This window comes from Colobus angolensis, unplaced genomic scaffold (assembly GCF_000951035.1).
Source record: "Colobus angolensis palliatus isolate OR3802 unplaced genomic scaffold, Cang.pa_1.0 Scaffold200, whole genome shotgun sequence".
Classification (NCBI taxonomy): domain Eukaryota; kingdom Metazoa; phylum Chordata; class Mammalia; order Primates; family Cercopithecidae; genus Colobus; species Colobus angolensis.
The window spans coordinates 270,117-295,167 of NW_012115156.1; the positions used below are offsets into that span (position 1 = coordinate 270,117).

Consider the following 25,051-nt stretch of genomic DNA (forward strand, 5'->3'; position numbering starts at 1 on the left):
CTGATTTAGACTGCCATGTGTACATGCATTCCCATTGTATTTGATCCTTATTAAATGAATAAACTTCAAAGAAAAACATTAATGCATACTAAATTTTAATAATTTATATCACGCCACATTTACTTTCTTTTTCAATATATACATACGTGCATTGCTTTCAATTGTAGTCAACAGCTACTATATTTCTTTGTTCTGTTCTCTAAAATATCACTTTAAATGACATATTTCCATATGTTGGCAAATATTGGAAGAATCTACATAATTGTCATTTTTAATGCCTAAGTCATCCTCCGTTGTGTTTGAGTAACTTAACTTGGCCATTTTCCTGTTGTGGATCTGGGCCGTAAAAAGCAGGAGGTAGATTTACTGGTTGGTCCATGACTTCCAAGGCTACAGCTGTGATTAGATATGTGTTTCATGTCGTTACTAATACTAGTAATGGTGTGTTTATGGAGTTTTATAATTTTCAAAGCAATTTCTTATCGCTCTTCTCCTTTAATCATCCCCAGAAGCCCCCCCTGAAGAACTGGAAATGCTAGTAATTCCCATTTTGTTGACTGGTGAATTAAGACTCAGTAGAGTGCCAAGCTAGCACTTGGATGGTCCTCAAGAACTGTTGGGTAGAATTAAGGACTTGAATCAGCTGTCCTCATGTCTAATCCTCTTCTAATGCCTCGTATGATAATCACAACAGAATCTTTCTTCTTAGTGTGAGTCATATTTTGGTTCTTATCTCTTCTTTTTTACCTTCCTCTTTATTCCATCTAGTCCTGTTCTTCTATCTCTGCATTTTTTTCAATTTGCTTGTGTCTTCTATTTTTTTTAACACTTGCTTCATTTTCCTTATCTTCTTTTTTTGTAATGCACTTTCTTTTCTTATTTCTCATCTTGTCACCCTATCTCTTATTGCTTGAACCATGAATTGCATATCCACCCTCTCTACAGAACTTTCAATGATTGTCTCTTCCTTGTTCTCCCAAATTTTGTTTTATTTAAGAGATCCGTCTGTCTGCAAAGGGATGACTGAATATTTCAAGGCATGTATTTTTTTTTTGAGCTTTTCCTTTCAGGAAAAAAGAACATGACCTATGCTTAAATTGAGTCCTTCCTAAATAATAATAATAAAAAAAATGTATTTTCTCCTTCATGTGACTTTTACCAAACAATACCTTCCTTAGCTTTCATAATGAGAGAAGGACCTTACTTGTAAGCTTTCAGCTTGTAAAAGCTCCCAATGAAGTCAGGATTGCTGTTTCTTCCTAATAACTATAAGTCAGGGCTTGAATTGCAGGGAAGGTTTCTGTGGGTGTATGTTGAAAAAACACAGCTGAATTGAGACTTACAGGTTATCTTCTTCAGTACTGAAGATAGCAAAACTGCTAAGGCTATGTTTACCTGCTTTTACACACCTATGAATTTCTGTGGCTTACTTTTAGTAGGTAAAAACAGTGAATTGATTGCAAACATGAGCATCAGCATCAATGTCAATTCTGATTGGGCCCACTACAGATAAGGAATAATAACTCATGTTTATTGAACACTCATTGTGTACCAGTTCGTCACATATATTATGTCACTTAATTCTGTCTGCAAGCACAGGAAGTTGGTCCTGTGATTAGTACCATCTGCATTTTACAGGCCAAGGTAAGATTAGAGATGAGATTAGAGATGTTAACCCACTTACCCAAAGTGTCACAGCTAGTAAGCCCTGGAGCTGGGCTCTGAATCCAAGGAGTGCACTTCAGAGGGCACATATGTGATCGCTGTGTCATCAGCCTTCATCACTGATCTAGTTTCCATAAGACTCTCTCTGCTTCTCGACATCATTGTATTCACTTCTTTTTAATGCTTTGTGGTTTTGACCCTCATGGCCTTCCCACGCACTCCCTACGCTCTCACTTCACTCTCAGTCTACAACTCTGCTTTCTTTTTTTGTTTAGAAGATTTATATTATCTGATAAGACAAAACAAACAAACCTCATCTTTTCTTCTCAAATATCTTTCTCTTCTATTACCTCTTTTTCCTTCCTTTGAGAAAGGAGCTCCCTCATTCTGCCCCGGGGAGCTCCTTCCCCAGTGTCCCAGAGCCCATCTGCCTTCCTGAGCTGATCTCTCCAGACAGGTGTTTCCTTTTCTGCTTACACATTCATCTCCCTCCTTTTCTCTTCGTTTTTCCTGCTCTTTTTCCTCCCCCATCTTCTTGCCTCCAGGGCCCTTGTGTCTTTCACAACTTAAATCTTCATTTCTATTTTCTCCTTAGATTTCATCCCAAGTACGTGTGATAATCCCCTCCAGATCCTCATTTCTCTCTTCCTGCTGGACATCTGATCACAGGAAATCTCCAAAGAAAACCCTTCATCTTCATCCCTCCTACCTCCACAGGTGCTTTTCTTCCTTCTCTTGACTAACTTGTCCATCTACTACTGATTTTTCAATGGGCACAATTCAAAACCATTGTGTTACCTTTGCTTCTTTGCAACCCGTCTTCCATATTGGAATCACTCATATCTCATAGATATAGCATATCTCTATATGGATATAGATATCCAGAGATATAGCATATCTCTGTTTCCGCTGCAAAAACCCCAAGCTCTTCTTTCTCAGATGACAGACACGTTTCTACAGCTCTCCTAGTCCTTCCCAAGAGGAGGAGGAGACCTTTCTTGAATATCAGCTTTGGTTTATAAAACACTCTTTGACACTCAAAACTTGTTAATGCCTTCCCATTGCCCCTTGCATTAGCTGTAAATCCTTCACCCTGATTTTCAAGGTCCCTGATTTCCTTGGTTCCCCTGTGAATGTCCAAGGCTCCAGCCATGCTGGTTTTCTTCCCCACGCCACACTGCTCCCTTCCTGTGTGCCTCTGTGCTGTTACATGTTCTTCCCTACTAACAAGGATGTCCTCAGCTGGCACCATCTGCAAACATCAAATGAACACTCAAGGTCAAGTTCCTCTTATTCACTTTGGATAAAATATTCTCTGATCCTTGACACCTGTTGCATTTGGGATGTGTGTGTGTGTGTGTGTGTTTGTCATCCCTAAGCATCTTGAGAGAAGGGTTCAAGTCTGATTCAACCCTATAGTACCTTCCACAGTGCCTCATACTCAGCTGACTTGCCATAAATGTTAATTGAAGTGAACTGTTTTCTACTGTGGAACTAAACCGAGTAAAACATAAATTGGATACAAAACCTGAAAATACATGGTAAGAGTGATACTCCTGACACCTTGTTGGCAGTGCAAGCTGGCACCAAAACCTAGAGCTTTGCTTTTACATTTGACACTGCCACTCGCCACCTCCCTCTACCCTCCCCACTTCAAGCTGTTTCCTTGGCTCCTACGGCAGCCTTCCCAACACATGGGTGAGTTTGTCAACACTGAGTAGAAATCACTGCCCTATAACATGAAGGTCATTCTGTTGTCATGTTTTCTTTGGTTAGTTTTTTAAGAGTAAAGCAATAGCCACAGACACTGAAGAAAGAAGTCTCACTTGGTTGGTTGGTTTTGTTTTGTTTTGTAGCTTTTGTACTAACTCAAAGCCTCTAAAAAGAATACGTGATTTCTAAGAGCTTACGGGTGGACTGAGCACAAAGTAATGATCAAAAGGGAAAGAGATAGGATGTTTTTTTTCTTCTATTACCTGTATATTATTTTCTGGATTCCTGTCGTACTTATCTCACAAGCAGAAACCCATCAATTTTAAAAGTGGCATTAGAATTCAAATTTGATGCCCTTTAAAGGCCCTGAGTTTTGCCATGAAATCATTTCTTTTTCACCTGACGAAGAACAGCTACAAGTGCTGATTATTTTAACCACTTCCAAATGCACTTAATGTGGTTGCGTTAAGAACCTAATGGACTGACAGGACATTATTAAAAATCTCACTGTGTGTCTAAATTTGTCTTTATAGATCATTATTTATCAGCTAAGGAGTCACTGCTCCATAAAACCAACATCCAAAGCCATTGCGTCGACAGTACACATTTACTTTAATATCTTCAAGCTTTTTTGATTTTGCTCCAAAGATGTGAAATAAGTTATTTCACTGCCATGTGCTTCCATCCATCATGATTGTGGGTAATCCTCACTGATCCTTGAAGCAGAGCCTTTGTGATTTGAAGAAAGCATCATATAGTGATGACCACATGCAATTTCCTCACAGCTGCAGGGTGACATATTAGAGGATTCTACAGCTGCTGAGTCAAAATATTAATTTTTTATCTGTTTAAATTTCTAGCATGTCTACATGCTGTGCATATTTAGAAAACAAATGGAATCTTCTGCTTGCTTAAAAACAATAAATGCATTTATTTCAGCGGGAGCTAATACTCCATTTTTCAGGCTGCCTTGTAATGTGTGTATTAATTTGCTTGTTTACAGTGCTAATTCACTGCGTTTATTAGCAAGGTGGTATATACACAAACAACTAGAATTACATCTGTGCCCCCACCCCCAACTCACATACTTATTATACATGAGTATTCTGAAACAGCCTAAGCGTAAATGTATCCTGGGCCTCTCTTCTTTCCTTGTGACTCTTAATGAGTCGTATATTTAAAGACTCTTTACTGTAATTGCAATAGTGACAAATAAGAATTTACTTACTGAGTAGTAGCGGGAGGAATCTGAGGGACGGGCTCCAGAATAGGCACTGTTTTTAAGCAATTAACAGATACACGCTCCCTATTTCAACATATTTGAGGTCAGTCTCCCTTTTTTTGATTGCAGGCAGGAAGGTCAGATGCAGATGCCTTCCTTACTGCACAGATGGGGCTTTTTGGATGGGACATTAATCCTTGCAGAAGCTGCTAGAGTGATGGGTTGGAAATTCAATTCTCTTGTTTTAGTAACTGCAGTCTGATACAAGTTAAGCAGTGACCATATACACTTCCTCTACTGTGTCCTGTGAAATGGTTTTCAATATCACCTGTGGGCAGGAACAGGCACGGATGGCAGACTGGGGTGTTTAGGGGGAATTCACCCCGGAATTTGTTGGTCTCTCTGAGGACGCTGCCGTTGTAAGGACACAGTTTCTGACAGATGTGCTCCTATGGTGTGGGCCCATCAAAGATCTGAATTAGAGAGTTCATCAGACGGTTACCACCAAATGAGAAGAATTCAAGAGTTGCCTCCAAATCAGACTGGTTTGTAGAAAATATGCCCATAGACTTTACTGTGAGTAAAATGACTGGTGTCGTGGCAGTTTATTGGGTCACATAGTTACCTCCCATAGTGCCTAGATGTGGGGCTCATGCCATGTCTTAATTATGTTTAGATTGTATAATTAATACATTTGGCTGGCCATGGGGGTAGTTCTCTCTCTTTATTATCTCCAATTGTAACTGACAAGGCAGTTGGCAGTTGTCATACCTGCAGCCGAGTAGCGCTCTTTTTCTCCTGACCTCAAGTGGATTTTGAAAACCAGGTGATGCAACCCATATTGCCCTTTTTCGTAGGCCTTCAAATTCTCCACAACTTCCTAGTATTTTTACTCCAATAACTTATTTTTTCCCCCTCTAACAACTGTGTGGGAGCTACCTACCAGGTACCACTGATTTGGCCAAATTCTACTTTGTTTTCCTTTTAAAAGGAGTTTTGAGAATTGTCCATGAATGAAAAGGCCTTCCCCAGTCATGCAAAGAAAAACCACAAGCGTGTTTTTCTTCCTTCTCAAGGATCTCCATTCCTGGTCACAATAGTTTTCATGTATTTGCATTATAATATTCTTAATATGCCTACTCTAGCATAAGCCCCTTGAAAACAATTCAATAGAGGGATGTTTTTGTCAGAAAAGGAGCTTCTGCAGATGTAATGGAGGGAAGGAGGCGGGGAGGGGAGAGAACAGTAAGGAGCCTGCTTTTCTTCTCCAGCAAGGGTTTCATGACAAGAACTGCTGTATGTCAGAGTTTTCTTAGATTGTTAGTTGTCTGCTTTGGTTTGATGTCTTCTCCTAACATGAGTTGCCTTTCATATAAAAAACATTCTCATTTAAATCTATAACAAAAACACAGAGACCTCAGTAAAGAAACTGAAAAAAGACACACGCGCGTGCGCACACACACACACACACACAGAGAGAGAGAGAGAGAGAGAGAGATTCCCAATTGCCTTTACCATAAAATCCAGACTCCTTTTCATGACTTACAATGTTTTGCAAAACTGGCCTGCCCAGGTCTGAGTGGCTCTTTTGTGTGTTCTTTAAGATCCAGCCATGTTGAACTTTTCTCCATTCCTTGAAGGCATCCTGTTCTGTTCAACTGCTGGGTTGCCTAAGCTTTCCCTCCTCTTGGAACCCCTTCCAAACATTCTCCCCCTGCCCTGCTCCTCTTGCAGCTAACTGCCACCAGTGTTCTTGTCTCAGCCTCCTCTGGGAGGTCTTCCCTGGCCCCTGGACTAAGTTGGTACCCCTGCTATGTACTTTCATGGCACCCTATCATTATCCCTGTGGCATTCTACAGGATGTTTGTAACAGTCTCATGCCAGTCCTGCACCTCAGTGTCCACCATGTTTTCAGGTTGCTCAGCACACTGTCCCCATGACAAAATTTGGAGACAGCCCTCTTTAAGGCAAGAAACATAGCCCAAGTCCACTCTACTATTGGACTCTAACATTCTACTGGGTTACTTCCAACCTGTTCTATAAGAGAGGCAGGCAGGAGCAAAGGGAGTGGTGTCTCTGCTTTTTCTTCCCCTTCAATTTGAAGGTTTTTTAGGTTGGGGTAGGGAGATGGAGAGTGTATGGGTTGTGTTGATCGGGGAGGGCATGGGTCTATTAGTTCCAATGCACATTCAAGAACTTTTTCGGCCAGGTGAGGTGGCTCATACCTGTAATCCCGTCACTTTGGGAAGCCAAGGAGGGAAGATTGCTTGAGGCCAGGAGTTTGACACCAGTCTGGGCAATATAGTGAGACTCCTGTCTGCATGAAAAATAAAAGGATTAGGTGGACCCAGTGGTACACACCTATAGGTCCAGCTACTCAAGAGACTGAAGCAGGAGGATCCTAGAGCCCTGAGTTTGAGGTTTCAGTGAGCTATGATTTTGCCACTGTACTCCAGTGTGGGCAACAGAGGGACACCTTGTCTTACCAAACAAAAAAAGACCATTTTTCTTTCTATCTTCTGTGCCCTGGGTTCTATAAGTATAGTGTCTTTGTAGGTCTGGTTTTGATAACTTTGGGAACACATGATAACCCCATACTTCCTGGTCCAATGGGGGATAGTGACAGTGGATGAGGAAGGAACTCACTGATTGATACCTCAGTTTATTCTTTGATTGTGCATCTTAAATACTCAATTAAAATGATATATCCAGAATCATTTCCCCCACCATGCTGAAAATTGTAGGAGTATAGTAGCCATTGGAATGTTTTTATTGTTTCGATGAAAAAAAATGTTTTTCATACTCAACCTCGATTATAATAAAAGAAATATGAAGTAAAACAATGACATAACCCCAATTTTCACCAACCAATTTAACCAAGATTGGTTTACCATTTTTAAATTTTTTAGTGCTGGCAAAATTATGATGAAACAGTCTCATAAATGGCTCTTGAAATATAAATCAATAGGAACTTTCTGGAATGAAATTTATAATATCAATTAAGAATTTTAAATTTTTTCATGCTTGTAGTGCTTAAAAGTGTATGCTCTGGACTTAGTCTGTTTATGATATATGTAAAGCAAATGACTTAACCTTTCAGATCTCAGTTTCCTCATTTATAAAATGAGGATAGTAACATTTGCTGCTTTTTCTCTTCAAGTGAAATTATGTATTTATAATAATTAATATTTTGCCCAATGTATATTCAGAGCTCAGTAAATGTAAACTGTAATAATAATATGAATTGTACCCTTTTGACATTGTCCTTTAGGAAATAATCTGAGATGCAGACAAAGATTTATGCACAAAAATGTTATCATTGCCTTAATTATAAAAATGGAGACAAATTGTAAGTAAATGTTCAAACTGTAAGAAAATGATTTTCTTGTTTGCTTACTTAATACTGGAATATGATGTAGCTGCTAAAAATGATGTTTACAGAGTCCCTAATGACATGTGGGAATGCTGATGATATTGAGTAAAAAAGGTACTATAATGCCCACATTTAATCTAATCTAATCTATGTAAAAATCTCTGTATGTAAAATTGTATAGAGAAAGCACTAAAAAAAAATGTCAATGTTAGTAGTTACTGACCCCGAAAAACCATGCTTAGGGTGATTTTTATGATTATTTATACTTCGTAAAAATATTTTTCATGTTTCCTTTTCTTCCGTGGCTTACTTTGTAGTCAGAAAAACAAAACCCTTAGATCCCTGTCTGAACCTGCTCAGCCCTTCTGTGTAGATCACAGCAGTCCTGGACTTGTACCTGAAGCCTGCTCGCAGGTGGTGCCCTGTGGGACTGGCTACTCATAGCCTGTCTTGCCTGAGTTTTGTAGTCTGCCTTAGGGAACTATACTTTTCTGGTTGTAAGTCAGAACATTGGTATTAATCCTCAAGCCCTTGTTGCTCTGATTTCTGGCTTCTCTCCGTGCAGAGCGTTACTCATTTTGAGGTCTCCCAAGAAACTCTCTCCTACAAAGAGATTTTGACTTCAAGCCTCTGACGACAAAAGTGTTCCCTAGGTTTTGGGGATTTATTATTCTTTTCAGCTTGATTTAATAAAAATCAGTCAACCAACCTTGAGAGCCTAATTATATAATTGGCCTTCTGTTGGGGGATTGCATATGATGGAGCTGGGAAGGAAAGTTTGCATGAGTGGATTAACATGGGTCCCACTCAGGTTGTTGCTTTGGAATGAGTCTATTCACAGGATCGGGTGTTCAGCATGACTTTTGAAACCATAGAATGAATACAGGTAGTGAACAAAAAGAGTTAGATAGTTTAACTTTCCACACTTGAGTGTTTATCATCTCCTGTGTGAGGTAAAACTATAAACTAACTTGGATAAATGTGATGTGTTGGTCAACTTGGAGTTGATCATTTTATATTTTCAGGTGTCGTGTACTGATTTCTCCATTGACTCTGAGCACTCACTCCATCATGCAATATATGTCTGGGGACTGATCTGATGCCTTCTTATGGCTTAACATGGAGCTGTGGAAGGAAGCAGAGGCCCTGAGTAATTTCAGAGTCTCTGAAACTCTTCAGACCTTTCCATTGATTTCTGGCGTCTGTGTACCCAAATCTGCCAAACAGCCATGTCTGGTTTAAGATCTCCAGAGACTTGATTAGGAGGATAGAAAAAGTTAAAGGCTGTAAGGAACCCGTATATTTATAAGTCATCAGAGGCACAGAAAGAGAACCCAGCCAAGAAAAGCACCTGTGTCACTCAGGCTGCGAGGAGAGAGTTTTAACGGGGAAGGCTGCCTGGTCAACAGTGCCTTGTGTTGCAGAGATTTCAGGTAGGATAAGGAATTAGAAGAGGCCATTAGATCTGGTCCTTAAGAGGCCATCAGAGACCGTTTCAAGAGCAATACCACAGTAAAATATTTTGAAAACAGATAACAATGAAGTGAGGAGTTAGAGGGGCAAGGAAGCTGGGTAGTTAAGGGAAGGCAAGAGATGAGTTGTTTGTAGAGAAAAGTTTTTAGGACAGTAGGTAATGGAGAGCATGGTTGGAAGTTGAGGTTGAAAAGAGAGATTGGGGAAAACAGGTGGAATAATATTGAAAATTGGATCAAGAATATAGGTGTAGGCATTAGCCATTTTATCCTGGGAGAAGGGAGGAAATGAAATAAAAACAGGAATAGACAGGTGTTTTGAGGTTGAAAGGAATGAATGCAGGATGCTTTGCTTAATGATGTAGATGAGATCACCTGGGAAGACATGAATGGGTAGGCAGAGTGGGGTAGTGACTTCAGAAGAGTAATAAGGGTTTAAAAGCACTGCTGGGTGAGGGGGAAGGAATGTCCACAACCTGGCTCCAGTTTCCTTTAGAATAATTAACACACGTTACACTCCTTATTTAAACAGAGATCCCAAGGTCAGATAAATCCATAAATACTTATTTGTTGTACCCACAAAATACTACAGGGGTCTGCTTACTTTCTCTTGAAAGCATCCCCTGGGTGATTATTCTTTTATGTTTCTCTAATTGCATGCTAGAGAAAGCATCTGTTAGATGCAACTAGTCTTTAGACCACTGAACACCTGCAGATCTTGTTGATGCATGCCCAAGTTCAGAAAGCTCTGGAAGAAATTGCTTTAAAGAGGATAGGCCATAACTTTTCAAATAACGGAGCCTTGAATCTGTAGTGTTTCCTAGGTTTCCAATCCTAACATTTACCCACTTGTTAAGGTAATCATAAAACACTATCACCTTCATTTGCTCTTGCAACTTTTGAAGCTTTTTAAATTTCCCTTTGCACAACTGGGATTGTGCTCCTGGCACTGTGAGGAAGGCATAGGGAAGAAAGAACAAAGGGCTTGGCATTATGTGGAAACCATACACCAAATCTGGGGAAAGTAGCCTCCTTCTTGTATTTCCCTCAATGTAGTCATAATTTCCTTTGTAGTTTACTGAAGGACTGAAATGAGGATTAATTTGGCTCTCAGGATATCATGAATTGTTCCTAATATTGGCATAAGGCTGCTTGTAATTTGTAACTCCCAAAGTTCAGAGAAAGGTTGGGGACTGTTAGTTTGTACGCTGCCAAAAGATTCAGCATTTTTGAGTCAGACTCCTGTGGCTTAACTTCCGGGATGACTATGAAGGTCCTCTGAAGGGTTCTCATGTGGATGAGTGGGCACTGGACATGAAAGGGAGCTCTGCTTCATGTGCAGGGAACACATCCAGATGATCAACAGTTAGGATCAACAACAGTGTACAGAGAAAGACCTGTTTTTAACAGATTTCAGGGGCAGGAATCTGTTTTACCAACATGGATTTTGCTAGAAATCACAGTCTCTACTACAAGCCTTGAGATGAAACAAGACATTTTGAGGCCATGGGTGGTGCATTAGCGAGTACAAAGAAATGCTTTGAATCCTACAGGGGAAGATGGGAAGGCCCCATAACCGAACTCTTTCTTTTCTTTTTTCTAGATCTTACTCCTTTTTCATTTTAGTTGAGTAAATTGAGATTTGTGGGTTTTCTCCTGCCTTTGGGATAAAGGATGATAAATGGGACTTAAAGGGTAATTACCACTTGAAAGCAGGAAGTTTTCACCTACAAAGGAAGCTGAACACAATCAAGTTCTTTATTAAAGAATGACTATCATGTGAATGAGAACAAGAGACAGTGCCATCTGGACAAAATAATTTGTTTTATAGCTTTAATCCCAACTGGCATTACAGAGCTACTATGCACTATGCATTGGGTCATAAAAATGACTTTTCAACTCACAACTCTTCTTCATAACTTTATCTCTAGTTAAAGACCAAGATATTCCAGCAACTCAATCCGATTATTTACTCACCCCAGTCCATTCGTACTGAAGGCTGAGACTGGTATACTGACTCTGGAAGGCCAAATCTGTGACAAGGAGCCTTGCAGAGGGCTCAGGAGCCCTGTTGATGCAGAATTTTTCTCAGCTTCTTTGCCGGACTCATGGCAGTGGCGCCTCATCTGCTCAGCCTGCTGTGCTCAGCCCCTTGTGGGAGAAACATGTGAGTTAGTGAGCTCAGGATCCAGCTGGCCTCTCGGGGCACTGACACAAGAGTAAGCGCCATGGGGGGCCTGCAGCCAAACCAGGCATGTCACCTCAAGGGAAACGTGGTGGCACCCAGGTGAGGGTGCCCATGACCCTGAAGCCCCAGAAGGAGTGTTATAGTGCTCTTTTAGTTTCGCCATCTGCAGTCTGACAGATGGTGGTGTGTTAGCAGCTCATTTGGCCTCTTGCCTTGTTGCTGAGGCAGTTGCCCTCTGCTGGTGAAGGCAAAGGGCTGGTGTGACAGCCTTTTCTGGGTACCGGCACTTGGTGGGCCCCAAGCTCTTGTCCAGTGTTGAAGAACAACGGGGTTACACAGAAAATTGAATGATGGTAAAAGTGGAGAATTTTATTGAGTGATGAAAACATTTCTCAGAAGAGAGGGGAGCTGGAGAGGGAACCAGAAGGACAGGTCGTCTTCCCCCAAAATCAGATTGTCTCTTCCCCAAAGTCAGGCTGTCTCCCCACTACTGACTGAGTCTGGGGTCTTTATGGGCACAGGATGGGGGTGGGGCATGCCATAGGTAGTTTTGGAAAAAGCAACATTCAATTGGTAAAAAGGCATGATTCAGAAAGAACCAATTGGGAGAGGGTGGGCAAAGAGGAATAGAAGTTCTTACTTTGGACTTTCTGTCATGGGTTTCAGGCTGTTTTTCGTTGTTGTTGTTTTATGGTGAAGATGGGGTTTCACCAAGGACCCGCCCTGTCTTCCTAGAATTTCTCTGCCTCCTGCCTCTATTCCTGGGAAGGGGGTGGGGGAAGCTGCACTCCAGTCTCAGACCCCCAGGGGAGATATTGATAGTATTGATCTTACTGCTTCTGTTAGTCAGGAAGTTCTCTCTATACTCCTAGCAAGTGTCTATCACATGGCACCCTCGTATCTAAAGGTCATTCCATTGGAAAGGGATGAAAACTCAGTCACTGTGCTGGGCCTGGCCATTTGCTAAAAACCTCAAACACACAATTTGTACAGGTCCCAAGCTTCGACTTTACTGATATACACTGCCTTTGGGCTACTCTCCAGCTGTCAGCTGCAGTGTTTGTAATTGAAATCTCTTCTGCCCTTTGTGCAGTGATGAGACTTTGTGCTCATGAACACCCGTGCCTTCTCTTTGCTCCCCTTCCCCTTCCAGACTGCCATCCCCTGTGCCAGCACTGTGCAGCTGATCACAACACCGGGAGCATCTGCCTGAGGTGCCACAATGCCCGCTACCTGCTGCTCGGGGACCACTGTGTTCCTGACTGCCCTTCAGGATACTATGCAGAGAGAGGAGCTTGTAAAAGTGAGTAAGTGCTGGACTTAGGAGCTGGAGCTGCCACCCGAGATTCTCTTCGGGCAGTAGCTGGGAAGGCTTGACCTTTCCTAAGAGAGAGCAGAGGCAGGAAGTGTGTCATGGGACTGTAAACCAGACCTGCCAATGTTCTCAATGTTGGGACTTTATTACCCACACTTGGGATGCTGCTTGGAAGAGAATCTGACATCACGGTTTCTGTTGTGTCTCTTTTTCCTCTGCAGAATGTCACTCCTCGTGCAGAACCTGCCAGGGCAGAGGACCTTTCTCCTGCTCCTCATGTGACACCAACCTCGTGCTGTCCCACACTGGCACCTGCAGCACCACCTGCTTCCCTGGGCACTATCTTGATGACAATCATGTTTGCCAGCGTAGGTTTTTCCAATGAACCTTCTCTCCTTTCCTTCCTTTCCTGCCTTTCTGAAGCCATTGAAAGAAATATGAGGTTCTTACTTCCATCTTCTCACCTGGTAGCCTTTATTTTTATAAAAGGAAGAAAACCAATCTACAAAGGCAATAAGGTTGCCATTAACAGATTGTAGCTCAGATATCGGCCTAATCGAAAGTGCTGGGCTTGGCGGTAGGGTCTTCTCTGTAAGTGCCAGCTGTGTGATCTTGGGCAGGTTATTTAACTTACCCAGGTTATCTCATTTAAAAAATAAAAGTGTTAGTTTGTTTCATCTTTATAGTTTTTCTCAGCAATCCCACCCTATGACCGTAGGCAGAGAGTGGAACTTGCTCTAGTACACAGTCGGTGGACTAAGCACTTCTCTGGATTGAATTTGTTTTCTACGTGTATTTGTGAATATTGACAGTGTACAGGCTTTGCATGCTGGAAATATCCATTTCTGCCTAAACAGTAGTTATTTGGACTTGTGTGGGAGTTACTTGTATAGATGTCTTATTTCTCAAGTAAGTCAGAATATGATTAATTACCTTGAGTTAGGCACAAACAAAGAGTTAGGATATTCTATTAGGGAATGGGTAAATCTCTCTGAAAAAAAAAATAAGATATCCTTCACAGATGAAGGAACATTTATGATAGGCTGATGCCGCTTATTTTATCTCAGGCACCAAAGTGTCATTTGCAAAAACGAAAAATTGTTATACTTTTGAAAAGGACAGTTAACAAATATAGTGGTGATGTTTCAGTTGTGTGTTCTAGGGGATACCATGCTGAAGGAATTGTGGAGTAGTTGTTAGGAGAGTGGGCTCTAGAGTCAGAGAATTGAAGTTCAAATCCTCAGTGCTACTTAGAGCTTTATGACCTTGAACAAGCCAATTAACCACTAGGCCTCAGTTTCTTTTTTTTTTTTTTTGTGAAAGGAAGATTATAACAGTACCTACATCCTATTGTTGTTACATTTAATATAGACCGTAGTGGAGAATAAGTTGTCAGAATTGATTAACCGTTGTTTTGTTTTTATCATCATCATCTAAAATGAGAGGCAAATAAAGTAGTAAAGATATTTCTATTTTATAGATAGGATGATAGATATTACTGTTAGTTTATTGAGATCCTTGCAAAGATTTGCATTAGTTATATGGAACTCACCCTTTTGCATCATCTGTGGAGGTACTGGAGATCTAAAAACAAATTTTTTTGGACCAGTGGGAAGATTGCTTTTGTAACAAAAACTTTGCTTTGTATGTATCAACTGTCTGCCAGAATCTGTAGATTCTGTAATACAAGAGACAGGAATGAAATACTTCCATGTTCTATTCAAGAGCAAGAGAGTGTTGGTGGAGAAATAGTGACTTAGATTTATGAGGCTCTTCACAGCACTGGAATCACAGAAATAAAAGTTCAAAAGAAAAAATAGAATCCATTGTATGAAGTATAGGTAACAAAAATATATTGCATTGAAATAGTTCTCTTCTGAGAAGTTTTTGTCTTGGTGCAGGGTGGCCTCTGCACAAACACATTTGCTATCATCCCATGTAAATAGAATGTCATAGAATATTTCAGTTGGATTAAGAACTTCCTAAGTTTAGTCCTTACATTTCATTCTAAGATTGAAAAACTATGCTCCTACGTTGGGATATTTGAATTTCTAGTAGGTTAAAAAAAAACCAAAAAACAAAAACAGCCTGGCCACATGGTGAAACCCCATCTCTACTAAAAATACAAAAAAACTAGCAGGGCATGGTGGTGCATACCTGTAATTCCAGCTACTCGGGGGTTGCTGAGGCAGGTGAATCGCTTGAACCTGGGAGGCAGAGGCTTCAGTGAGCTGATATCGTGCCATTGCACTCCAGCCTGGGTGACAGAGCAAGACTCAGTCTCAAAGAAAAAAAAAAAATTCAACATGTTCTATTCTGATACTCATAATTATAGACAATTATAAGCCTGCCAATTTTAGAAATTCTGCAATAAGGGCTTTTGAGGAAATGTAATCAGTATTAAGGGATATTAAGGGAGGCATTCATAACCAAATTATTGAAGGAAGTAAGGACTGGAGAGCTTTCTAGATATTCTAGTTACAGGAATCTTTCGAGAGGATGTACTATTAATTGAATTAAAAAATCTAAGGGTCACCAGTTGAGGTAGGAACTTTAGAAAAGAGATGATACGTAAGGTTCTGAGTACTTGAACCATAGTGCTTTGGTGTTGGAGGAGAATTCCAGAGTTACTCAAGCCAATCTTGCACCAGTGCAGAGACTCTTTCTCACTCACCTCCACAGACTTCCACAGAAGAAAGCCTGTTCCACTGCTGGGGAGCTGGAGTTGCCGGACAGTTGTTTTTAATTGGCCCTAGAACTTGCCTCCAAAGTGATATAGAATAAGCTTCCTCCTTCATTCACACGATTACTTTCCAAAGTTTGAAATTAACAATCATTCCCCACTTGGATATCTCTGTGCCATGTAGACCTAGAGCCAATGGAGTATTGAAGGAGGAGTGAATGACCATTTCTTAGACCTACAGCAGAAAACAGGTCTGTTTAAGAAGGTGATTGAACCCCTACACTGTGAGGTCCCTCACTCCTTACAGCACATCGCAGTTGTGATGGTTACTGGACATCCCAGCTTCCCTCACTGATTTCTGGTGCACTCTGCCACCTTTTCCACCATCCTCCTGCATTTGCTATAAGGGTCACTGACCTCAGAGAACTACCCCTGCTGCTCCAGGTGTGGCCACACCAAGATGTCTGCATCAGGACTAGTAAGTACTTTATGGGGTCTGAATGTAATACCATGGAAGCTGAGAACCCGAGGGACGTTGGTACCTACAGAACTGCTCTGTGTCAGACAGGGTCAGCCATTTACTCATTATTTTGGAAAGGGTAAGAGGCAGAAGTCCTTGAAGCCACCTGTTTCTCAATGTGACACTACCATGTCCCTCCAAATCCTCCATAAAGTCTTCCAGCAATCCAAAATGCTCAGCATGAATCCATTTCTTTTAGAAGTGAGTGAAGGGGCTGAGGTATACATCAAGGTTCCAAGGAGGGATGAGTACTCCGTGGAAAGATTCAGGCCAGGCACAGTGGCTCACACCTGTAATCCCAGCACTTTGGGAGGGCACGGTGGGAGGATCATTTGAGGCCAGGAGTTTGAGACCAGCCTGGGCAAAAAAGTGAGATCCTGTCTCTAGAAAAAGTTAAAAAATAAGCTGGACATGGTGGCATGTGCCTGTGGACTCAGCAATATGAGAATCTGAAGCGGGAGGATTGCTTGAGCCCAGGAGGTAGAGGCTACAGTGAACTGTGTTCATGCCACCACACTCCAGCCTGGGTGACAGGGTGACAGAGTGAGAACTGTCTCAAAAAAGACAAAAAAAGATTCAGGAACACAGAGGCAGGTGGAAGTAAGTCATAGGAAACCCTCAGACACTAGGGCAAGGAATTGGCCTTGACCCCTGGCTGGGAAACTGGCATTCGGGGACTTCATTTTGCAGCTCTATGTCAAGAAAGGAGGACCGGCTGACCTTACGTTGCATATCAAATTTTTAGTTACTATCAGGCCTGTTTTTGACTAAAAATCTTAGATATTTTTTTCCATAGCAACTGCTTTCTAAGCAGGTCTTCTTCATTCTGTATTTGTACAGTTGGTTTTAGAACATAAATGCGGGACTTTTCTTAGAGTTCTGCTTATTTCACTTGATTACTGTAGGTTCATGATTTCAACTGGTTAAGGTAACTGAACTGTTCATTCCAGCTGGTGAAACTTAACTATGTATGTTTCCTATATAGGTGCATGTGGTGTATTTAAATATTATTGACATTGTTTCTTTTCTTCCATTAAAGTCATGGATAAAAATATTGATCAAGTAAGAATTTAAGGCTTGATGAATGTGATACTCTACTGTGGACACTATTTTTATCAATTATAAAGATTTGCTGATCACATTTGGAGTATGCTTTTCAACCACCTTCAAATCCACTTACAACTAGTAGGTCTTACTTCGTTTTTGTATTCACAAGTTTATTTTTGGAATCTCTATCAAACTGTTTGCCAAAATTAAGATACACCATGCATAAAAATTCTAGCAAAAAAAAGGATAAAAATTTGGTCTCACCTAAGCTTACAACAGTTAAACTATTCTTTTCTAATTATTGAAAATAATTAGAACTGAAAATCCAGTCCAGAATTTTCCCAGGACCTTAAATTGCCAATATACATATTCTAATGAATATTTTATAGCAATGTCTTTCTTGGAAGGGAAAAAAAAACAAGGGAATTTTTTTTTTTTTTTTCAGGAAGGTAGTTTTTTTGCACTGTGCCATATACTTTGATATCATATAGATCTAAAACTCACTGGGTTTCTCTGTGAACTTTTCCTCTGACACATACTTAGGGAAGATTTCCGAAAGAGACAGAAATGCTGGTGGTTGTATATATCTTATGAAATATCTAGCTTTATTTCATTTATGTAGCAAGTGTTTATTGAACACATATAATATGACAGATGACAAGCTAGGTGCTGACTAACATTACAATGAACAAAATAGACCTGCTATTTTCTTTCTTGAAGTTTGCGGCCTAAAAGATACAAATGTTAATTGAATAATCACTCAAATGGAAATTGCTATACATGGCATGAAAAATATGTACAGGATGCTGTAATGGAAGGTCTGTTTTAGAATAGAAAGTTAACAACGGTCCCAGAAGAAGAGACTGAAGAATGAGTAAGAGTTAAAGACTCAGAGATTACATTAAGAGGATTCAAATATGCATGTTATAATAGGATTTCCAGGTGGAGAGAATGGAGGGAATGGTAGAAGAGCAATATTTGCAGAAATGATGGCTGGAAATTTTCCAGGATTGAAAAACGACATTGAGTTTGAAGGCGAAAGTGTACTCGGAAACCTGAGCTGTATGAATTTTAAAAGCCACTCTGGTAGATGCATGGAAAATAGATTGCAAGGGGGTCAGAGCGGAGATGGAGAAACCAATTAGGAGGCTGTGATAGTAGTTCAGCATGGGATGATGATGGCTTAGAAATATTGGCATTTGTGGATATGGAAAAAAGTGAAAAGTTCTGAAAGTTATATTGGAGTTTGAATAAATAGGATCCAGTGAATAATTGGATTAGGAGTCGGGGAAAGAGAGGTGTCAAGATAGACTCCGAGGTTTCTGGCATGAAAAACTACGTCGATGGAGAAATGCCAGTTGTTAAATGAGGGAAGATGGAAGCATGACCAGATTGGGGGATCATCCCTGAATGTCAGAGTTACGTGACTGGTTTATAAGAGTTGTAACTAGGCAAATCAGTCAACCAGTTCACCTTCAAGTCCTTTGCATCTTAAAGTATGGGGATCCCCAAGCTCCCCAGTAAAGTTGGTGCCTAATTTTAATGTTAGTATCACAAAAAACCTGAATCTACATTATGGACTAAAGGGTGCTTGATTCCTGAAGAAGTAAGGTTTAAGTTCTGAATTGTAATTCCAGGGATCTTAGAGTAAGCATAAATTCTGTTGCTGAATCACAGAGCAATTTGGATATGGGATTTCCATTCTTGGGTTTGCAATTTATATTCTTTGTAAAATAAGATTACCCTTTTCTATTTTGGAAACTAATATTTTCTGTTTTTGTTGATCACAGGGGAGGGCTATGAGCCATATTGAAATGTGGAGCAGGTTGGAGCAAGGCTTTGTTCCTACATAACATCTGTCTAGGTTTGATCAGTGCTTCAGTATTTGCAATTGTAATCATCTGGTCATTTCCTTTTCCTGTCTGCTCAGCATGCAACACACAGTGTGGAAGCTGTGATTCACAGGCCGGCTGTACCTCCTGCCAAGATCCAAACAAGGTTCTGCTCTTTGGGGAATGTCAGTATGAGAGCTGTGCCCCACAGTACTATCTTGACTTCTCCACCAACACGTGCAAAGGTAAAGCTCTTCCTGAATTGTGTAAAGATTCTTTTACTCAGTGATACCCCTTTACTACTGATGTCTAGTTTTCCATATTGAGAAAACACCAGTCATCATATATTTTGACTGTCTCTGATGATAGCAACAATTGTGTAGGTATGTATATGTTTATTTATTCACTCCTTGATTTACTTATTAAGCATATATTTTGAGCACCTTCTTGTGTCAGACGTTATACCACATTTTGATAACAAGACTAGAGGTGGCAAATTGTAAATCCTCAGGTTATATTTGGCCCATAGACATATTTTCTTTGGTCTACCTAATGTTTCAATGCTTTAAAATCTTTAATTGTTCACCTTTTAAAAATCAGAAGATTTCACACACAAAAATTGAGATTTTCAAATGTTGTTGTTTTTTTTAACCAGAAGCTCTAGTAGTGTTGCATATGCATCCCGACGGTGCAACTGTAGGTTGAAACAGTGTAGCTGTCGTCCCTGCTGGATGGAGCAGGATCTCTTCAGTTCATCAGTCCCCACCATTCCCTTTCTATCACACAAGGCCTACTCTGAAGATACATTACTTTCCTGGGCTGTAGGTGTTTGCATTTACAACTCTAGATTGCTACCTCTAAGCTTGATGAGGTCAGGAATCATGTCTGATGTGTTCATTTCTGCTTAACATACTTACATGAGTGAAGACGTAGTCCCTGTATTCAAGGAAATTTATAGGGAGATAATGTCAAATGCCAAGTGCCCTTTTCCTTGCTCTCCAGTAGTTGGAATTCTTGGGGCTTATGCTCTTTGAATGGTAGTGCTCAGCAAGAGGAAAAGCAGAGGTAAAGAACAGGTTTTACTTGCTCCTGTCCGTTTCCTCATTCCTGCCTCCTTCCACATTTCTCTCTATCCTTCTGATTCTGGCAGAGAAGCTAGAGCTTAGATATGGTGGTCAAACATCTGTCAAGTAAACTTAGGATGCTATAAGGTTCTGCAAAATTACACACTTTCCATTCCAAGAAATTCTACTTGGTTGTCAACTTAGGTGGTCTGCTGTGTTCAAAACCACAGAGGTTTTTTCCTTTCTTTTTTTTTTTTTTTTTTTTTTTTTTTTTTTTGACTTCTAACCAGTAGCTGTCAGTTTGTGGTGAAAAACAAGATTATCACAAATCCACCCCATTATAGATGATTTCATAACTATGCTGGCAGTTTTCAAGGCTCTGTTTTAGTCATTTTCCCTCAGGACTGATTCAGCCAAATAAAGGAATAGGATTAACTTTGTAAATCTTCTTGGAAGCACGTGTACTATCTTGCATATTTACCTGATTTCTTTGGGACTTAGAAATATTCTATCAAGGAAGAGAAAAGGTAACTCATGAGAGGTTTCTCCAGTTTCTTAGCAGGAATGGAAGGTGAGATCCAGGGTGACCCTGAATGGAGATAGGTTCTCTAAGAGAAACAGCTCAGCAGCAAACGTTTATTGAGTTGTTACTGTATGCCAGGCACTGTGCTAAATTATTGAATTTCATTATTTCATTTTATTCTTCACAATGACTTTATGAAATGGGTACTATTCTCACCCATGTTTTACAGGTGAGAAACCAAGGATAATATAGATAAAAACATTTTTGTAGGATAATACAGATAAAAAGTAGCAAAGTCATGACTTGAATACAGATTTACCTTTCTTCAAAATCCATGCACTTAACTGTGCTATCCCATCCCATCTTCCATGCGTGTAGCACTTCCCTTACCAGCTACAACACTGGCTTTCAAACATGAGTTTTCTGACTGCATCAGAATTGCCTGGGCCATTAAAAGCAACAGCAAGAGCAACAACTATAATATTCACAATAACAAGTACAGCAGCAACATGTTTTCCCTTGCCCCATCCCAATCCCTGAGACTCTGATTTAATAAATCTGATGTTGAGCCTAATCCATATTTTTAAAAACCCCCCTGGATTATTTGCGTGTACATTCAAGGTTAGACCCCTCTAGAACATAAGCTCCTTGATGACAAGTTCTACACCTACCACCTTTATATTGCCCCCTCCTGCTGTTCAGTGACTATCCCATAGGTGCTTATGGAGCAAATTAACATGTAATTGAGTCTGTTCTAATGCCTAAATGAGATCTTCTATTGTTTTAGCAACCTCTTTCTTTCTGGACAGGACCTTTATGCCCCATATAATTCTGACATCATTGGTTCTTTCTGTCATTTTGGTCAATGCTTGGTTTTGAGAGATAGAAACTCATGCAACTGGTGTTATTTGTGGCAGCAGATGCATTCTTCGTTGAGTCTCTGACATCTCTTTACCTATTGAGCATTGAGTACTTGAAAGAAGTCAGGGTTAGCTGAAAACTGCCAGCATAGTTATGAAATCATTTATAATGGGGTAGATTTGTGATAATCTTGTTTTTCACCACAAACTGACAGGTTTGTGGGGCGAGTTGGCCACTCCCTGAGGCAGGTTTTGCCTGAAGACTTGATGTGGCACAGGGATGAAGAATTAAGACCAGAGTGATCTGGTTTCTCAGCAGCCCTGCTGACATGCAGGCTCGGCACAAGCATGGAGTGCTCCTTGTACATGTCCGTGTCTAACATAATAAGGGAACACTTAAAGCTCAGAGAAGCATTCAGGCTACTACAAGTGGAAACCTCGTTTGAGTCTGCTTATCTGACATCTCTTACGTTGTCCTTATTTTACTCCTTGCGGCTGCAAACAGACTCCTCATAAATGAATTTCTGGGTCTGAGGGTGGACAGAAAGGAAGATAATCTAATGCAGACTTTCTCTTTTAGAGTGTGATTGGAGCTGCAGTGCCTGCAGTGGGCCTCTGAAAACAGACTGCCTGCAGTGCATGGATGGCTACGTTCTCCAGGATGGGGCCTGTGTGGAGCAGTGCCGGTCATCATTTTACCAGGACTCGGGCCTCTGCAAGAGTAAGTGTGTAGAGGCCCTGCTCTGTGTTCAGCCATACCTTGGCCACCTCCGGTTTGTACTCTTCTCAGAAGGAAACTGTGGCAAGTTTCCCCTTCTGGCTTTTTACCCAGTTTCTGGTTTCTTTCCTAAGAGCTATCTTTGTTATCGTGAACATTTCCCCTTTTCATCTTCCATGCCCTAACAACACATTTGCTAAAATTTGAGGGCGGTATGGAAATCTTGGGCATATAGGACCACACAAACAGGTGTGTGTTAGCTATTACTTTCAGATTTTCTTAAAAATTGAACAGTCAGGTTCTCCAGGTGGGAAGGTGTTTGTACCCTAAGCATTTGGGCACATGGGAAGACCCGATGATTTCACTCACTGACCCCTTCAACCCTCTGTATTGCATATAGCTCACAATCATCTCTCTCTGGCCTAGTATCCCTTTTAGCCTCAACTGAACACTACAGAATTCTCAGACCCTGAAATTCCCCTCAAAAGTGCACAGATGGCATTCCTAGGAGTATTCCTGGGGGACTGAAAACTGACTTGATGAACCACAGAAGGTCAACACTTCAGCAAAACAGTATTGAGAGCCAAGGACTAATAATAATAATAATAGTTGCTTAGGCCAGGAATGGTGGCTCATGTCTGTAATCCCAACACTTTGGGAGGCGGAGGGAGATGGATCACCTGCGGTCGGGAGTTCGAGACCAGCCTGACCAACATGGAGAAACCCCATCTCTACTAAAAATACAAAATTAGCCAAGCGTGGTGGCACATGCCTGTAATCCCAGCTACTCAGGAAGGCTAAGCCAGGAGAATCACTTGAATCCGGGAGGCGGAGGTTGCGTTGAGCCAAGATTGTGCCACTGTACTCCAGCCTGGGCAACAAGCAAAACTCCATCTCAAATAAGAATAATAATAATAATAATTGCTGATATCTGTCATTCACTTTATAGTTTATCTAGCATTTTCCATGGGTGGATAGGACAGTATATCAACCCCTATTTTATAGAGAAGAACACTGAGGCTCAGTGAGGTAGAGTGACTAATCCTAAGTCTCCCAGCTGGTAAGTATCATAGTCACAACCAGAACCCAGACTCCTTCACTCTTCATATGGTCCTTTGCCAGGTACACTAGGCTGTACTGCTGCTGGACATCTCATGCTGCCTTCCCACAAGGGCCTGGAGTCCCTGGAAAGCCACACAGATTCCTGATGACTTGACTTTTGTCTTTCAGACTGTGACAGCTACTGTCTCCAGTGCCAAGGTCCCCATGAGTGTACCCGCTGCGAAGGGCCATTTCTCCTCTTGGAAGCCCAGTGCGTCCAGGAATGTGGGAAGGGGTACTTTGCAGATCATGTAAAGCACAAATGCACAGGTAACTTGGAGACTGTTTTGATTATTCTGGAAAGAAGTGAAGGCATCAAGTAAGTCACATGCGCTGACTCGCAGGTATCCAAGAATACTTAAATTAGAAAGCAGAATGAAAGCCCAGAGAGCTTAGCCTAAGTAATTGATGGCTTCACATGCATATCTGCCATATGTTGGTTAAATAGGATATAGGAGTGTAAGCCAATATTCTCTTACACAAATAAATATTGTCCCCAAAGGTCTTTATGGAAACAAAGCCAATATTTTATGGAATGTAAAGCTTATATTGATCTACAGTGAGGGTCCATTAAGAGTGGATCAGCCCTGTTGATATAGACATAGAATTTTTAGTGTTTAGACTAAATTACCCATGATTCTGATAGTATCCTTAAAGAATGGAAATTTTGGGAACAATTTAGTGAAACACACTGGAGCTTTTATGAAACTCAAGTTGAACCCCAAGTCTTAATCTCCTTGTCCACTGGATTAGCTAGAGAGTTTTATCAGTTTTTTCTCATCATATCTATAAAAACTTGGTTTGTATGCCCCACTGTAGTACCTGACATTTAATAATGCTATTAACCAGGCATAGCATTTACATATCACTAAATTTCCCCCATTTGCGTTATCTAATTTCATATTCACAATGGCTTGATAAAATATGACAGACACTATGAATCCTGTTTTACAAGTGAAAGAAAAATAAGAGACTTAAAAGTGTTAATCACAGCAACTTAAGACCAGATGTTAAACCCAGGTTTTCTGATTCCAATCCAGGACCCTTTAAACTATACTGTGTAGCCTCTCTATAACAAAATCTCAACTAAGAAAGCAGAAAAATTGGTCAGTAAAAACTCTTCCTAGAAAATTGTTAACTTGACCGGAAAAGTAATCCTATGGTCCTATTAATAGCTGCTCTCCTCCGGTATTTAAAATACTGTTAAATACTACTGCTACTAATAACAATAATAATTATTGGTGGTAGTAGTAGAACAATTGAGCCCTTCCTGCTTACCACGCACTATTTCAGTCATTGCACATTATAACACATGTAATCCTCCCAACAATTATTTGCATTAGGTGCTATTAATGTCCCCATTTTTTTTTTTTTTTTTTTTGAGACGGAGTCTCGCTCTGTCGCCCAGGCTGGAGTGCAGTGGCCGGATCTCAGCTTACTGCAAGCTCCGCCTCCCGGGTTCACGCCATTCTCCTGCCTCAGCCTCCCAAGTAGCTGGGACTACAGGCGCCAGCCACCTCGCCCGGCTAGCTTTTTTGTAATTTTTAGTAGAGACGGGGTTTCACCGTGTTAGCCAGGATGGTCTCGAACTCCTGACCTCGTGATCCACCCATCTCGGCCTCCCAAAGTGCTGGGATTACAGGCTTAAGCCACCGCGCCCGGCCAATGTCCCCATTTTTAAGACAAGAAAATTATGGCATCGATTGTTAAACAGAACTTGCCCTAGGTCAACAGCTGGGAAGGTTAGGAAAGGAA

At 40.8% G+C, this 25,051-nt stretch overlaps 1 protein-coding gene across 1 annotated transcript in view; it reads left to right on the forward strand.

Moving 5' to 3' along the window:
- The window catches only part of FRAS1 (Fraser extracellular matrix complex subunit 1), a 455,628-nt gene that overhangs the window by 256,633 nt on the left and 173,944 nt on the right, over positions 1-25,051 (forward strand). Inside the window, exons 21-25 of the mRNA XM_011941729.1 lie at positions 12,787-12,936; positions 13,170-13,316; positions 19,129-19,275; positions 22,058-22,198; positions 23,426-23,566. Coding sequence (XP_011797119.1) covers positions 12,787-12,936; positions 13,170-13,316; positions 19,129-19,275; positions 22,058-22,198; positions 23,426-23,566 — 726 coding nt within the window. The remainder of the gene's footprint in view (positions 1-12,786; positions 12,937-13,169; positions 13,317-19,128; positions 19,276-22,057; positions 22,199-23,425; positions 23,567-25,051) is intronic.